Source organism: Rhea americana, unplaced genomic scaffold (assembly GCF_003343005.1).
Source record: "Rhea americana isolate MKP2758 unplaced genomic scaffold, rheAme1 scaffold_140, whole genome shotgun sequence".
NCBI classification, from domain to species: domain Eukaryota; kingdom Metazoa; phylum Chordata; class Aves; order Rheiformes; family Rheidae; genus Rhea; species Rhea americana.
In genome coordinates this window covers 560,227-578,335 of record NW_028185484.1, presented here as the reverse complement: position 1 = coordinate 578,335, position 18,109 = coordinate 560,227, and the positions used below count along the sequence as shown (strand labels likewise).

Below are 18,109 nucleotides of genomic sequence, written 5' to 3'. Positions count from 1 at the left end.
CATCTATATATATATTTTCCCCCACTGGGATTATTTTTACATAGTGTAATAGATGTTAGTGTTAAGATTTTTTATTTCCTGAAGTTTAAATTGCTTTCCCCTCCTCCCCCCCCCCCAGAAGCATAATATATTCCTACTACTCCTTCTGGAACACTTTAAATTATTTTCATCTTATGCTTAACTTTTGAGCTTTCCCCCCCCCCCCTTCTCCACAACAGTTTTGTGGATTTTTAACAAACACTATTAATAAATAAAGACTTGGCTTCATAAACTCCTTGACATTTTTGCAGGCATTCTGGCAATAGATTGAATAAATTATATTAACAGACGTTAACCAAAGTAATGGCATGTTATGAATGAAGAAAAGCAAATRACACTAGACCAGGCATTTTGTTTTCTACAACATGTGAAGTGTTTTATTAYTGAATCTTTTGTCATCGTGGCAATAGCCAAACGAGGAGCACGTGCCTGAAGGCTGCGGTGAGCACGTCCCTGTGGCCTTTTGCGCTGTTATTTCAGTGGGAATCACTGTTTCCTTGTCTAGCCTGCTCTTTTCCTCCCTGCACCTGTGAAAARGCCAGCAAGTATCACTGTTTTGATGCTTTCTGCAGCAGGTTTTGTGTCTCAGGAACACAGTAGCAGTAAAATTATTCTAGGAGAAATTACTCCAGGAAAGAAACCATCTTTCCTATTCTGGAGGCCTGCAGCAATCCACCATCTTTTTCAAGCATCATCACACCATCAGCTGTCAACCCGTGCCATCCGATAAAGTCATCTGCAATTAATTATTTTTAAATGACAGCAGCATATTGAAACAAGCTCATAGCTGCTGACAGTGGAAATCCAATTAACCTGAATTACTATCTTGATTGTGGCCCAATTAGTGTCAGCTGCGCCATGTCAGAAGTGAAGGCTTGGCTAATATAATTGTTTAATTAATTTACTGTAGAAATTAGTTGGTGTGGGATTGCCCTTATGCTGATTTCTTTTCTTCTTTTTTTTCTTTTTCTCCTCCTCCTCTACTGAACATCAGATTTGAAAAAGATGGGTAAGCAGCCTGCTGTCTACAGTTTTTTGCTTAAGTGGATAAATGAACTCCCATCTTTAAATGGGTTTAAAAAAGCATAGAGGGAATAGCAGAGGTGTTAAACATATGTTAAGAGTCTGATGCTGCCCATCTCCCTACTGAGTCTTGCTGTGTCCCATAGATAAGCTGCAAAGGGATCATGAGGACTTCTCTTCCAGGCTTTCAAAATGAGAAATGGTGTTGACCTGTGTTAATGATTTCTCTGCCATTTAAAGCACATGTAGTGAACAGCAGGAAGGCAAGTAATGATGAGTAATGGATTTGTTTGTCTTTAGAAATAGAAACTTGAGTCAGAGTGACTGGAAGTTTGTTGTTCACAGTGTGATATCTGCCTGGTGTCTGGTGATTATTTTGTGGTCTCAGGTCTCTTATCTGGAGAGAAGCTTCTGTGTCAAATAATTAAAATTTTAAGAAATGCTCTATGACCAATTTTAGGGATGACTTATAGAAAAGGGTCTGTTGTTGGCTCTTCCAGCTGAAGCACGTTACAATAACTGCTGTGATCTTTGTCATGCTCATTTCTAATTCCTCTAACTCTTTGCTGGTCACTTTTCAAAGGCCATAATGCATCTAAAAGAAAGGTCACCCGTGCATTCAATACCTAAAAAGCAATACAAGAAACAGAAGTGTGACAAAACATTCTTAGGCCAATGGATCACCCTGAACTACCGAATAGAAAGCTGGAGTCTATGGAGAAGATTAGGAGAAAACTTCCCTTGATCGCCACCAAAAACTTAAAAACATTCTTAAAAAATACAGACAGGCTCACTCTGATTCCCAAATAAGAGGATTATAAGGAGAAAAAGCAGCTCTAATGACTTAAAGGAGCTGGCATTAAAAAGATGAACTCAATAAATTAATATGGTAAGTATAGAGGCTTTGAYAAGCAGAAGGGAGAAATCATACACGCACACGTACAGATTTCTGTAATTTTTCTTCCATGTAGAGCTCAACTTTTTAAGCCCTTGTCATAGATGCCAAGGAGGGAAGGAATGAAGAGTTAGAAGCTTTGATCAGCTGCATATACGAAAGACTGGGACAATCAACAAGTTCAGAGATTCTCTTCGCTTATCCGGAGTCTTCAAAAGTCTCTGGTTTCTTGAATGACAGCCTCAAAAAAAAAAAAAAAAAAAAAAAAATCCACAGGCGGGACCTGTCAGGAGATTTCTGCCTTTGAATTTTTCTCCATATCCGTCTAGTATATAATCTCCCATGAAGGTTTCAGTTTAGGTGGAAGTACTCAGAAACACTTTCAAAACTTTTTCAGCCCTTCAGACCAGTTGTTCGGTAAAGTTTTCAGGATGACGGTTTGGGAAGATTTGCATACGAGCTTTACCCTGAAAACTGATTAATAACCTTGTCTTTTCAGAAGACAGCTCTAAGAGTGTGCCTAAGTGATGAGCCTGACACTGACCCAGATAAGGCGTACATGGAATTAAAATTCAGAGTCTGTCTCATTGTATTTTTGAGAAAACCATGTCACAGCAAATTGAGCTATTTGAAGAATTTTAAACTTAGCCTAGAACTAGAGATGATTATTAATTTTTCTGGCTGTGTATCTCTACAAAGATGCCAAAGAAAGTATGTAACTGAAAATTTTTGTCTAGGCTAAAAGTTAGTCATAGCTGTATGTCATACTATCTTTTGGCTTTGACTCCCTCTCTATGCTGTGCTGCGGTATCACATGTCTCTGCTGTCTTACTTATTGTAAGAAATGTTTGTGTATTGCTTTTTCCTTGCACAGCATAAATAGCTGGAATAGCCGTGACTTCTGCCGCAACTCTGGCAAACTGCCTGCAAATTGGCACTGCGATAGGAATCGTTAAATGTATGTTTTCTAAGAAAATCTTAGAGGATTTAATTAATTTTGTTGTACCTCCTTCCATTCATGTGATGTTATAAAACTCAGGGGCCAAAGCTATTTTCTCGTTTGGCCGTAAGGTTCACAATTTCGTTTAATTTTTCCTGTATTTTGCCGTTTGTGCTCTCATTGCTGCTGTGAACGGGTGTGCTTTGTAGGAACAACCACCGGCGTTGTACTTTGTGGTGCTCGGAGTGCTCCATTACGTTGTCCATCACAGTTAAACTATTACTACCCACTTGGCATAAGCAGACCTCTGTGCTGGCAGCACAGACTAGTCAGTGCCTGCCCTAGAGCTGCCGTTCGACACACAGGGTCACAGGGATCAGCGACGTTTGTGAAGCAACCTTGATATGCGATTATTTGCAGGAAACCAGTGTTTTTTTATTCTGAGACCCTTACAGCTTGTAAATAAAGAGTTCTGACATAGATGAAGACATCGTAGAAAGTTTTTATGGCATCGACCACAAATAGTGCCACCTGCTTCTGAATTGTGCTTTATTGCTAGAAGCTGATGAGCAGTGAAAGGTTTAGTCCCGTGATCGTTTTCAACTCTCATCAAACGCTGTTCACTGTAGTTTTCTAGCTTAGTTCAGAGTAAAATACAATTTAAGACAACTATTTAAGAGAACTTCAAATGGTTGCTTGAGACATRAAGGATTTTTTTTCTCTCTAAAACRTTTTTTTCTCTCTGAAATATGAACTCCAATGGCATATCCATAACTCTGTTATATAATTTCACAGTTAAAGAGAAGTGTTATCCTCCAGGAAGATGTTAAAGCCCCAATCTTAGAAATGGCCAAATTGGTTTACCAAAAATAATACGACATATATATRTGTATATAAAAACCAAAACTGGGTATAAAAAAAATCAACATTGAATTGATATTACCAAAATAAAATTCTCAGTACAAAGGAGACTCTTACACAGGAAGATGGACAGCCATCAATACAGATGGCCCTGCTTATGCTCTGTGAAATTAATGAAGTAACATCCTCAATCTTATAAAAACTGAAACTAAGGAACTGGGAAGTTAAGTGACTTGTGAAAGATCACATAGCAATTTAATGAGAGAAGGAGGAATAGACGTTAGATCTACCAGTACTGCTGTCTGCACTATCTGCTATTTTAAGGTCTTTTTATTTTTGTCTTTGTATTTGAATGCTGTTCTTACAAGTCCTAAACTTTGTTCAGCTTTCCCTGGATTTCCATCTGCAAAGCTAAGCAGGAAACCTCAGSAGAATATTTTCTCTCACAAAGGTTTCCAATACTTTCTGCTTTCTTGTGGTGGCAAAAGTRAAGGTCTAGCCCAGGCTACCTCCTGGAATATGTGCATTTGATGMATCAGAAACTGAAAGCTCATAGGCCACTGTGAAATGAAAAAAAAAAGGTGAAAATACTGTTCAGACTTTGAAGAACTTGTTTGTGTTTAAATAAAAGTTTATAACAGAAATTATGGCTGCCTAAACAATTTTCCGTGGCTTCCATATAAAACTATGCAGCCTCAGATTTCATTCCACCCCGCACAACGCAGTAGTATGGAGGCACTGTTATTTCTTCTCAGTTTCACTGGTGTCACAGTAGATATGACTTCAGCCAGGACTTCTTGTAACATCAATTATCAGGTAATAGAAAAAAAAAATCTTTCTGTTCTTTASTGATGCTCATTTGGCAATTATTTAAGACCCTCAGCTTGTCTCTGTGGGATCCGCTTTGAATGGGTGAAGACCTACATGTAAGTACTTAAAGGGTTAAGAAGCTATAAAAATAGCTTGTAGTCGGCTGGCATATCTATGCAGTTTTGGCCAAAGTGTGGAGGTGTGCATACTCTTGACTTTCTAGCCTACAATTTATCACTCTTCCCAAGTAGGATTTTCATGCCTGGTCTCAATTTAATTTACCCACTGATGCTTCGCACTTGGCCCCCAACAAGTTTGCATACTGCAAAGGAGCAGCAGTGACATGGTGAATGCTTGTAAACTGGTGAAAATCAGCAAGCCTGGGAGGAAAAATCAGTCTTGAGCTTTAATGATATTCTTGATGCAAAACCTGGTGGTTGTCCTTGGATTTCTTTTTTTAGGGATATTCTCTGAATCTTACTACTTAAACATTTTTTCCTACAGTCTTTGGATGTAGTATCAAAAAAATTAAAAAAAAGAAACCCTATTTACACTGTTTAAAAATTTATTTAAAGCAGCAGGTGTCATCTTTGTTTTGCAAAATTATGCAGTAATTCAGGATAGTCAGGCCTGTTAACCACTTCTTGACATGTTAATCATGAAATGTTTAGTAATGTTATAGATATTGCTAGAATAGTAGTGATGGTAATGATGGTCTAGAAACAATGGCGAGCAAAGTTTTCAAGAAGTAATGTCTTCTATTAAATAAACAAATATGTTAAGAGAAAAAAAAAGACTTTCAGACAAGTAGCAGTTCATAAATCTTTCCTACTTTTTGTTTTATTTGTTTTTAAATTATATCAATTGGTCTAATGAAAATTACAAATACAGGCTGCTGCTTATTGTTGTCCTGTGGCATTTTCACCAGGGAGATTCATCAGGTTTTCACACTGACTTTCTAAGGAGTTGATGGCACAATACTTTCTTGATGATCTTCCATAAATTGATTTTATTTATGATTCATAAGAATGGGAAGAGGTTTTGCATAGATCACTCACAGTAATGCACTGGATGATGTGTATATATGCTGTCACCTTCTGGTGACAGCATCAGACCAGCTTAAGTTTTTGGTTTCTTCTTTGGTGCCTGAAGACTTACGATGAAAGTAATCTGTCTTAATTACTGTTGAGACTTGGAGGCCATTCCTAGCTCAAGAACACGATACTTTGAAGACAGAAAATCCTTTCTTTCAGTCACAATATGAAAAATACTGTTATAAGTATTATGTGCTCTACTGTCTTTTCCCCGCCACCAAAAGTGCCTTTGCTTTCTTTATTTGCCATCAGCATTTGTTTGGGGAAGATTTGAAGGTCATTCATGCTGGTGGTCTGCCCTTAATCATACATTTTATTTCTATTATTCAGTCCACCTCACTATTTACTCATCTAGCCTGCACTTCCTGAGCTTGTCTATGAGGTTGTTATGGGAGACTGTCAAAAGCCTTGCTGAAGTCAAGGTACACAACGTCTGCTGCTCTCTCCCCATCTACCCAGCCAGGCATTTCATCACAGAAGGCTATCAGGTTGGTTAAGCAGGATTTCCCCTTGGTGAATCCATGCTGACTCCTCCTGATCATTTTCTTATTCTTCACATGCCTGGAGATGACATCCAGAAGGAGCTGTTCCATCAGCTTTGCAGGGATGGAGGTGAGGCTGGCTGGCCTATAGTTGCCTGGGTCCTCCTCCTTGCCCTTCTTGAAGACTGGAGTGACATTTACTTTCTTCCAGTTCCCAGGCACCTCTGCTGTCCCCCATGTGCTTTCAAAGGTGATGGAGAGCAACCTAACAGTGGCATCTACTAGCTCCCTTGGCACTCATGGACGTATCTCATCAGGGCCCATGGACTTGTGGATGTCAAGTTTGCTTAAAGGATCTCTAGCTCTATCATCTTCAACCAAGAGAAAGTCTTCCTTTCTCCAAACTTTCTCCGTGGTCTTTAGGGCTTGGAATTCCTGAGGTTTAGTCTTAGCAGTAAACACTGAAGCAAAGAAGGCATTCAGTAACWCTGTCTTCTCTGCRTCTTTTTGTYACRAGGGCCCCTATCTCATTCAGCTGCAGGTCTGCATTCTCCCTAGCCTTCCTTTTGGAGCCAATGTATTTAAAGAAGCCCTTCYTGTTGCCCTTGACATCCCTTGCCAGATTAAATTCTAAATGGCCTTTAGCCTTCGTAGTCTCATCCCTGCATAGTCAAATGACTATATTCCTCCCAAGTGGTCTGTCCATGCTTCTACCTTCTGTATAATTCTATCTTCTATTTGAGTTTTGGAGCTCCTTGTCCATCTGTGCAAGTCTCCTCCTCTCTTTTCTCAGCTTCTTGCTTGCTGGAATGCACCATTCTTGAGCTTAGTAGAGGTGATCCTTGAATATTATCCAGCTTTCTTGGACCCATCTTCCTTCTAGGACAATATCCCATGGGATTCTTCCAAGAAGGTCCCTGAAGAGGCCAAAGTTTTCTCTCCTGAAATCCAGAGTTGTGATCCTGCTTTTAGTCCTACTTCTTCCTTGYAGAATCCTGAACTCCACCATCTCACAGTCACCACAGTTGAGACTGCCTCCAGCCTTCACATCTACAACCAGCCCTTCCTTGTTTCAGAAGATTATCATCAATGTTCTGCAGGAACCTCCTGGGTTGCTTGTAACTTGCTGTGTTGTTCCTCCAGCAGATATCAAGGTGGTTGAAGTCCCCCATGTGAACATGAGGCTACTTTGAGCTGCCTGTAGAAGGTCTCAATGACTTCCTCTTTCTGACTGAGTGGCCTGTAGCAAACACCCACAACAGTCACTCATGTTAGTCTGCCTTTTAATCCTTACCYATAAGCTCTTGACTTGCTCTTCATCCACCTCTAGGCAGAGCTCGACACRTTCCAGTTGCTGTCTCACATAAAGAGCAACTCCACTACCTCGCTTTCCTGGCCTGTCTTTCCTAAAAAAGCATACAGCCATCCGTGACAGCATTCCAGTCAYATGAGCTATCTCACCATGTCTCTGTGATTGTAAAGAGATTATGGCTGTGTGATTGCACACAGATCCCTAATTCCTCCTGTTTATTCCCCAAGATGTGTGCATTTGTGTACAGGCACTTCAGAGAGCTATTAGAGCATGCTATTTTCTGAGAAGGGGTGCAAGAGGATTCCCCATAGTCTTGTCTTGTAGGTACTTCCTTAGTGCCATGCAATTGTTGGAGGTATCCTCACTTGAGCCCTGTTTTGCTCACTGCATGGGCCATATAACTCTCCCTAACCCCCATCTTTCCTAGTTTAAAGACCTTACCAGTTGGCCAGTCTGTTGGCAAAGACCCACATGTCCTGCTTAGTGAGATGGATCCTATGTCTCCCAATCAGTTGCTGATYTTCAGGCCTGTGTCGTAGAAACCAAAAACCCTATTGCCGACATCAGTGGCACAGACAGTTATTTACTGGGAATGTCCATCTATTCCTCCTCCCATCCTCCCTCCTCAATAGCAAGACTGAAAAGAAAATTGCCTGCCCCCCTCCCCATATTCCTGTCCACCATCCAAAGAGCTCTGAAATCCCGTTTGATACTATCCAATTTGCTCTTGGCAGTATTGTTGGTACCCATGTGGAAGAGATCAGCAATGTGAAGTCCAGCTAGAGGCCAGTCACTGGTGATGTCAATATTGGTTGGTCTACATTAATGAAGATGTTTAACATGATTGATTGACCTGGATGATGGGACTGAGTGCACCAACACTCGCACAGCAAGTTTGCAGATCATACAAAACTGGAAGGAGTGGCTGATACACCAGAGGGCTGTACTGCCATTCAGAGGGCGGGAGAGATGGGCAGAGGGGAACCTCCTGAAGTTCAGCAAAGGCAGGTGCAGAGTCCTGCACCTAGAGAGGAATAACCTCAGGCATAACTTGGCAGCTGACCTGCTGGAAAGCATCTCTGCAGAGAAAGACCTCAGGCTCCTGGTGGACATCAAGTTGAACATGAACCAGCAATGTGCCCATGTGGCCAGGAAGGCCAATGGTATCATGGAGTGTATTAGGAAGAGTGTTGCCAGCAGATTGAGGGAGGTTATCCTGCMYCTCTGCTCAGCCTTGGTGAGGCCTCATCTTGAGTACTGTGTCCAGTTCTGGGCTTCCCAGTACAACAGGGACATGAAGTTACTGGAGCGAGTTCAATGTAAGGCTACGCTGGATGATTAGAGATGATTAGAGGACTGGAGCATCTCTCTTATGAGGAAAGGCTGAGACAGCTGGAACTGTTTAGTCTGATCACATTCATATAATAATATATAATCTAATAAACACTACTCAGCAAGAAGGCTTTCTCTGAGCACAGCACCACTTTAATGTTGTTGAATTGTTCTCTCTCTGCTGTGCTCCTTTGCACCTGTGTTTCTGCGTAGACTTGTCGGTGGAGTTCAGGTCTGTGTGAATCTGCCTGTCTAGGGTCATAAAAGCAGCTCCAGGCAGTTTCTACAGGAGCATAGGGGCATTTCCTTTGCTATTCTGTGCAAATTCTGTTTTGGGAATTTGCAGGCTGTCTGGTGTTTCAGCTACACACAATAGTCATTACCTGTTTTAAACKGTTGGCTAGATTTGCTATGTAGAATTAAAACAGCTGCTAGAGGTAAGTGGCTTCATTCCAGTGCTGAGAAAAAAATTAATCCTCTTTATAGCAAATTTGTAAATCACATCGGATGCCTGCTGCCTTGAAAAACATGATAGAAATGTAAGCCATTATCATGGGTTATTGTAAATGATGTTTCAGCCATTAAGAGAAAAACAAATATATTAAGGGTATATTAAGATTACTGATTCATACATTCAAAAGTTAGAAAACACAGCAATTAAATCTTTTTGTACAGTCTCGGCATCAGCCCCTGTCTGCTCTTAGGGAGACCAATGCCGAGAACAGCCTGCTCATATCCTCGCCCTGACAGGAGACTGTTCAGTACGGATGAGGTTCTTCGGAAGATTACCCACCGATTTTGAACTAGTCGTCAATGTACGTGAACTTTTTGTTTGTTTGTTTTTCCCAGAAATCTCACCTTTCTCAAGAGAAGCCAAATCTTCCTGGAAACACTAAAAAGTGCACCCTCATTAATGGGACAAGCTTTTTTTCCCCTGCTCCTCACATTCCCCAGTTTTCTCAAGAGCATGAAGGCACTAGAGAAAACATTTGCATCATCTTTTTCAGCATGGACATTTTTCAATAGTTTGATCTTTTTTTTTTTTCTTCTTTTTTCCCTTAGAATTGACTGAAACATTTTCACTTAAATGAAGAAAAACAAATATCAGCTTGAAATAGACTTCAGGCATGGAAACTTGCAGCCTGAACAGTTATCACTAGCTAAAGATCTAAGTTGCAGAAAACACAGTCCTACCATGGAAATGCTGAGCAATGCTGCCTATGGATGACCATTCATTTCACTTTGRATATGTACAAAGAAGATAAAGGGCTAAGATGTGAATCATGAACAAATTTGAAGGAAATGAGAAGATTGCACAGAATCAGTGCCAAGTGGCAAACATATCGACAGAACAGCGAAAGAAGATTGGAAATTGGTCTAAATAAAGTGGCAATAATGGCAGAGAAGCAATGTGACAAAGCAAATCCTTATTCCCCTGCTAGTGTATTCCTGTCGCTATCATATCTTTTAAGGTTTACTCATAAGCAGAGGCTGCTTCCCTCTCATTTAAATATACCGAAAGTGCTTAATAATATTACTGGTCTTTCCTAGCCAGTCTGCAGAAGCAGTGATATTTAATAGCAAATTCATTGCTACTCTATTAGGAGGCTTTTTCATAAAGGTCACCAAATTTGGTCAAGGCATTTGAATTTGTACACACATTAAAGGTCATATTCCCCAGTTTTCTTGCAATAATACTTTCTGTTTAGTATCTTACAGGARATGATTGTGCATGGCTTATCTAAAGGAATCTTATCTGTATAAATAGAGTATAGCAACAAAAATAACAAGGAAGAAATCACTGGTGAAAGTGGAAAGAGAATTTTTCCCTCGGTATATTTACATAACACTTGGAGGTAAACATGTCTACAAGGCCTGATTTTCTGCTGCATTACTCCAATATTTTCTTTTTTTTTTTCCCGTGAGAATTCCACAGCCTTCAGCAGAGTTCCTGCTGGAGAATACTGCAGTGATAGTAGTTTCAGATTCACAATATCATMTCTATATAAACATGTCCAAAAGTAATTAAGTGCCTGGGCTCCCAATTCAGCAGAGCTCAAATTAGCTTTCAAAATGCATATTAAATGCATAGAGAAATGCTTTAGTGCAATTCTAAATGACCCCTGAGGGCAGGGRGAACAAAATCGTACAAATGTTTTTAACGTCACAAAAGCATCTCTCTATAGAGAGATATGCCTATAAAAGGTACCATTTTATGTCAAACAGGTTTGTTAATTCTACAGCAAAGGAAACTACTGGAAAATTAATCAAGGTGATTTTTCATTGCCCAACAGAGGCTTTTAAAAGGCTCTGACCTGACATCTCCAGGCTGCAATTGTGTGGTTTTTAGGTTTTTAAATTCTTTTTTTTTTTGTTTGATTGCTAGTTTTCTGGATGGGTTTGCAGGAAATATTGCTCCATAACAGATATAACTTCAATAGATATTGTACTGGCRTTGTAATGCAGGAATTTCTTGTAGTGATTCTCACTCTGTTGGAAAACGCTTCCTTGTTTGTTGTTCAAAAAATGCTTTCATACTGCAGGAAACCTAGAAAATGCCGCAGCCGTGGAGCCCCTAGGTCTGTCCTCTGTCTCTGCTCTGAAATGATGCAGTATGCTCTAAGGTGCCCAAAGCAGACTGGCTGTGGTAGTAGACTATCTGCTTGAACTAATATGCCCGTTTCTAGGACTTTTAGCCTCATTAGTAGAGCCAGTTTTGGAATCTCTGCCCTGCTTTGCCCTGTGCTTCACAAAGAGCGGAGGAGCATGATGCTGCTTTTCCATAAGTGAATCAAAATCCTTCATTGATTTTACTCCATGTTTTCTATTTTGTATGAACATATGAATGTTATTTTCCTCTGGACTCACTCTCTTTTTATTTATATTTTGTCCTCTGCCAGCTTTTGAATCCTTAGCAACAAACATTTCTTTACTCCTTGTAACTGTGCTTGCTTAGAAATTTCTATGATGCAATTTGCTTTTCTGGGCCTAGGGCTGCAATGGACTTTAATAGTTTCTAATTACTTAACTCTCTGCCGTGACATAATTAAAATGTCTTTTAACATTTCACATTTCACCCCCCAAGAAAGAAAGTTCTTCTAGGCTGTAAAATAAGACCTGCAGCTTCTTCGATGAAACAATGAGGGAAATAAGTCTTCCAGGCTCAGTCACATCCACATCTCCTGTCAATATAAAGTATTTTTCATTTGTGTCCCTAAATAGCCTTGCTGATTCCTTCGTTGCTTTTCACTCCTCGTGATTTCACATATGTGTTTAAAGAGCCTCTGTCAGGATTAAAAAATATCTTTACCTGTAGAGTGTTACTAATAAAACCTGAGAGCCTAGCAAAAAGTAACTGCAAAAAGCCATTACTTCTTCCAGTAAGTTCTTATTTGTTTTTTTTCCCCCACAATACTTTTTTTTTTTCTTTCTTTTTCATCTTGGGCAAATGTGTGCAATGAAAATAGATTAGCTCCAATTCCATCAAAAAATTCTAGGTATCATGGGAAATGGGCTTACAACAGTACACAGCTGAGCTACAGAACCAGACCAGTGCAGTACAACAGTATGCCAGCCAAGGGTCAGGATATGGTAAYATAATTAAAATGAAAGAAGCTAATACTCCTTAAAGTTAAGTTTCTCATACTTTTTTTCTAGTAAAATATCTGTAGTTTCCAGACAGGGAAAAGGATGGAGAAAACAGCCGTACCTTTTGTGAACTTTGGGAATATACGGAGAAATCTATAAGTCTCTGAAAAAGTTATTCTCTCAATTTTAATTGATAYTATGTAGAAATCATGAGGAAATAGCTGAAGATTCAGTTTGCACCAAGAGCAAACTCTTGATACCTCTACCGTGCTAATAGCCCTATGCGTGTATGGGCAAAATTCCTTCCCGTTTGCTTTTTTAAGGAATCACGGGCCTAGGATGCATTGGGCAATGTGATCCCAGAGGAGCCCACCAYGGCCATGTCTTCAGTGCTTCCCATGCTGGAGCCCAGCAAAGTAGAGAGAAGGAAGAACTGGAAAAAGAGATGTGAAAATGGCTGGTACTTAGTGTGAAGCATGGGAAATGTTACAAGAATGAAAAGTTCTCTGAAAAATTATGTCCCRAAATAAACAAGATATTTTACTTCAGGGGATTCAAGGGATCATAATCATAGAATMATAAATTGACGTAGGTTGGAGAGGACATCTGAAGGTCCTTATCCAACCTTCCACCCAAAGCAAGGCTGATTAGATTAGGTTGCTGCTTGTCCAACCTAGTTTTGAATATTTTAAGGATGGATATATCTACAACTTCTCTGGGCTCCTGTTTGAATTTTTAACTTCCCTCATGGTGTTTTTTTTTTTTTTTTTTTTTTTTTTTAATCATCTTTTTTCCCCTTATGACCACAGGTCTGTTTGTACATCACTGATGGTTTCTAAAGACAGATTAGACACACATCTGTGAAATGACATTAGTAGAGATTCTTGAGACAAAGGGAGGTGATAAGAGATGTGTCTTTTCCAGGTCTGCCTCCTATCATCTGATAGTGTTCATTGCTTTACAGGAGACTCAGTTAAACAAAATACTAAGAGTGTTCTTCCCAAATTYGCTTTTTCTCTTCCTTTCCATGAAAATCTTCAAAATAAGGAGGAGTGAAAAAGGCAAAAAGGTAGGAAACCATCAGTCAATAAACACCTGAGCTGGCTGAGACTACACTGATTCAGCAAAGATACCGAGAACTTTTCATCAGTGTAATGGAAAAGCTAACAGCTCTTSAGTTGAATCATGGCTGATTGGTCTTAATAACATTGAGCTCAGCTCTTTCCGGGTAGTTTCTTACTCTAATCACTGCAGCCTTTCATGTCACATGTTGAATTGGGTCAGTCCTGGTCAGTGCTGAAGCTGCCAGACAATAGCGCTAGTTGTTCTGCAGATGGTAATCTGTTCTTCAGGTAGSTACTGAACCAAAGAACATTTCATAGCAGAGCATACGTTACCCAAGTCGAGGTACTGTCATTTGGATTTAAACGCAGAGTCTCAGCCTCTTGGAGCTATGGGAAACATAAGTTTGCGRTATCTTCTTCTCCTCACTTTCCTCCAGGGGCATTAGGGCCATGGTTATCATCKCAGGTTAACAATCACATTCTGTTAACCTAAACTGGAGATAATAGCCAGAGAATACTGTACACAATAGCATTATATATTCTGTATAATTATTGTATAGTTATGTAACATGCAGGTGAGGCTGCCCAGAGCTTAGTCTGCACATCCTATCTCGTGAACTGCCTGTGAAACATGCTCTATCTTTCACTACCACTAAGGGCAGGGAATGGGCTGCAAGAGCCATCTCAGCAGTTCCRGCCACCAGATTCCCTGCTAGCTTCCTTTCTTCCTTCATAATGCCTATCCACAAACAAGTGTGTGTCCATTACCTACCAAAATATACAAGTGTCCACAGAACAGAGCTGGTTTACGTGACAAGGTTGTCCATGGGGGTCGGATCATAAGTGAGGGGCTGCTTGCATGTCTTTTGTGTGGCAGGATGTGCTTCTGTACCTTGAGAGGAACTGCTGCCTTTTGCTCATGTGACAGCATTTTTCAACAGAAGTGACAAAAGCCATTTGGGGCGGATGCCTTCCTCATCCTTCCTCAGTGCATCCAGAAGAGGTTGTGCATTTGCTCAACCACCAATCAAAAGTTGTGTCCTGTTGCTCTAGGTATCCTCYGCCATATAAAAATTTATGACTGCACACTAGAGGGTCCCAAAAAATTGAGCATTTCCCTTACTGAAATGTAAAGAACTAGGAATTAACAGGRGAATGCTGTAACAGATTATATGCCTGCAAAGGACAGTAATGCTAAACCCTCTAAGAGATGTTGCAAACAGAGCAGGAACCATTATCCCGGCTTACTAGACAGCACAGAGGTCATAAAATGTGAATCAAATACCAGAATACACTTTTGGGCCTATCTCTCTTACCCTCTGATTAGCATATTTATGACATTGATAAAAAGACTATATAAGGTGAAAAGTAAAGGGTGAATGGGACTTTGCAATGCTAGGAAGAGCAAAGCGAGGAAACTCTCTGTAAAGAGACTGATAGAAAAGCCTAAGTGATCGTGTGTAGCCTTTGAAAATCTCCTTAGGAATATTTGAGAATACCGCTGAAAGCTAAATGACCCATTAGYATCATCTACTGACAGAGCAAAAGCCTTTTTTGAAGTGAACAAGTGCATCTAGCTGTTTTAAGACATTTTACAGTTCTAGGCAGAGGTTTTCTGGTTTGACTAGGAATTAATCAAGGTTAAAAGAAAGCAGGACACCCTAGCAAGCCTATTGCTTTTGCACTCAGCTTTTCAGCATGCATTTGATCATACTCCTCATCCAGAAATTAAGGTTGCAAGTGCAGAGCCGCTGTAAGAAAATATCATTTAGTGGGTGAAAAAGTCTAAGGGAGAGAGAGAGCCCTGATCCACCCATGTTCTCCCCCAAACTGTCACAGTGAGCGGGTTGGAAACTGTGAGCAAATGRGTGCCTCCAAGTAGAATTAGTGGGGAGGGTAAGAGTTGTCCTGCGCATTTCTCTATCCTGTGAACAGCCTGCCRCATTCCTTCGCTAGGTTTCATTGCACAACAGGGTTGAGAGAGGTCTCTTTATCTTGCAGGAAACAGTTTTCCTGGCAGCCAGAAAGCAGATTTGACACCCTGCACACAAAAGCAAACTGAACAGCCTTGCCTAAATCCAGRCCTTCAAGTGGAGTCCATAAATTTAGTGTGACACAGGCAATGATTTAAGTAGGAAGAAAGTTGTGCAGAGGAGGTGATTATGTTTAAGGGGGATTTTCGTGAAAAGGTTGAACGTGGGTTGCTCRGAGGGATGGGCCAGTCCAAAGGAAGAGGCAAGTTTTCTGTGTTGACCTGTTTCAGATAATCCCAGCAATGCAAAGTTAGCAATATTTCTTCATGGATTTATCCTCCATCTTCCCGTTGAAAAGTCTATGTATTTATTTCTGCTTCTTTCTCCTCTTTTAGCAACGAGCCAGGAAGATGAAGTGCTGCCTTCTCTCTGTCGCTTTGACCGTCCTGCTGTTTGTTGTTATAATCATCGCGGTCTCAGTCAAACGCTGATCTGGCTACGGTTTCCAGAGGTAAAAGCCTTTAAGTAAGTCTTTTATCATACCCTGTAAGATAGGTGGGAGACAGCTCAGAAAGCTGATAATGATAAGAAAAATGTAGCTTAGTTTTCAGGTTCAAGGCTGACCTATGAAAATAATGTTTTTATAGAGTATGTGAGCTCAGAAAGAGCATCCTTGGTGGATCCTTAAAGTGTGTGCTGAGATGTTATTCAGTGTAAACATCTCATAAGCTATTTCTCTTATTTTTGTTGTGTTTGTTTATGTTTGAGTCCTTTGAAGGAAAGCATAAAACAAAAAAGTTTTCCTTTTTTTTCCCTGTTACACCARTAGAATGAATCAAATAAGTTATTTCATCTTTAATTTCTGTCTGATACAAAGCATCTCTGAGTGTTTACTTCTTCAGAAGGTTGGTAGGCCATTATTCAGGGATAGTTTAGCAAATTTACAGAATTTCTATCATCTAAAGGGYTCTGGCCATTTGGCCTGAGTGCCTGCTGCAATGGCAGGTTTTTTGAGTGGTAAAGCAATAACCCAAGAGTTTTAGTGAGAAGTCTCCTGAAGACATCAGTTGGGGCAACTTTTGGTTTGGAGAACTGTCATGTCCCTCACAGAGACCTGCATAAAGCACATGAGATATCAGCCCTGTACATAGTAAATACTGCATTATACTGAGGTTAACTAGGACCTTTTTGATAGTTTAGGCAGAAATTTCTTAGTCTGAACTATCCTCTGAAACTMGTATAGAGAAAACATGAGAGACTGATAGCTTTTTTATTTTCTCTTTCATCTTATAAGTGTTGAGCATTACTTGATAATGCTGTCCTTCCATCTCAGGACTAACTGCCTTCTTCTGTGCCTTCTTTCTAAATTGTGCTGTCAAATTCAGCTAGCAGGGGTTGGTTCAAAACAACGCAGAAAGATAATTCTTCATGGAATATCATAGAGTCATAGAATCAATAAGGTTGGAAGGGACCTCTGGAGATCATCTAGTCCAACCTCTCTGCTCAGCAGGGTCACCTACAGCATGGTAGAGAGGGTTGCATCCAGGCTGGCCTTGAAGATCTCCACAGAAGGAGACTCCACAACCTCTCTGGGCAACCTGGTCCAGTGCTCCATCACTCTCCCAGGGAAGAAATTCCCCCTCACGGTCAGGCAGAACTTCCTGTGSTTCARTTTCTGCCCATTGCCTCTTGTCCTGKCWCAYRGGRCAACTGAAAAGAGTTTGTCCYCKTCCCCTTGACACCCTCCCTTCAGGYACTTGTACACATTGATCAGATCCCCCCTCAGKCTTCTCTTGCCCAGGCTGAAGAGGCCCAGCTCTCGCAGCCGTTCCTCACAGGGCAGGTGCTCCCATGGAACTTCTTTACTGCATGACATTGYGAATGCCAAAACTTGGGGTGCAAAAATGGGTTGGATAAATCCGTGAATGAAAAAACAGTTGAAAGCTATCAAATACCAACTCATCATTTTCGGATAAGGAAGATCAAGAGCATTACATTATTTAAAGCTAGGAGAAATATCTTATTTAGGTAATCAGCCACTGGCCAGTGCTGAATAAAGTACTGAATGGATATCAATGAGGTGGATTTTTAAGTGATCCAGTGTGAATGCTCTTATGATCTTTATATATGTTAAATATATGCCTATATTAATTCTATGTATATTTTCATCCTTCTTTTATACAAGAGACACTGTGTACAGATGGTGATCTGTCCTACTGATCTAAACCTAGAGTAACCCCAGTAATTCTGGTTACATTACTCTGATTTGAAAATGTGATGCCTTGTGGTAGTTTATAGTATATTAAAATTCAGTTTATATATACTTAAATATTCTCAGCCCCTGGAGATCACAAAACAGTGATCAACAGTTAACTAAATCTGGACACATTTTAATTTAAATCCTTAAGCAGATSATGTCAGAGAATCAGAATATGACAATAAAAGTACATTGGAAACCTAGAGTTAATCTTCTGTCAAGAGACCCACTTGTTGAGGKAAGTGAACCTAGAGATCTTAATGAAAGCCCTAGGAAGAGTATAACGCTCTACTTCCTATCATCAGTTGGGAAACTAATTACTACCCTTCTAAAACATGAGTTACTTTCCAGCAGCACAAGTACAGACAAAAACTGCATTGAGTTATACTGGAACAAGTATGGTTTCTGGTCATTATAAACTATTCTTAATCTAGATTGA

General features: G+C 40.1%; 1 protein-coding gene across 3 annotated transcripts in view; it reads left to right on the top strand.

The window, feature by feature from the left end:
* TSNARE1 (t-SNARE domain containing 1) overlaps window positions 1-18,109 on the top strand; it is a 459,605-nt gene that overhangs the window by 383,595 nt on the left and 57,901 nt on the right. For 2 of the 3 annotated variants that reach the window (XM_085298727.1, XM_085298725.1), the window contains exon 12: window positions 15,809-15,924. In XM_085298727.1, coding sequence (XP_085154853.1) covers window positions 15,809-15,904 — 96 coding nt within the window. In that variant the 3' untranslated portion in view covers window positions 15,905-15,924. Of the gene's footprint in view, window positions 1-15,808; window positions 15,939-18,109 lie in introns of all 3 variants that reach the window. The other variant, XM_085298726.1, reaches the window with a different exon arrangement.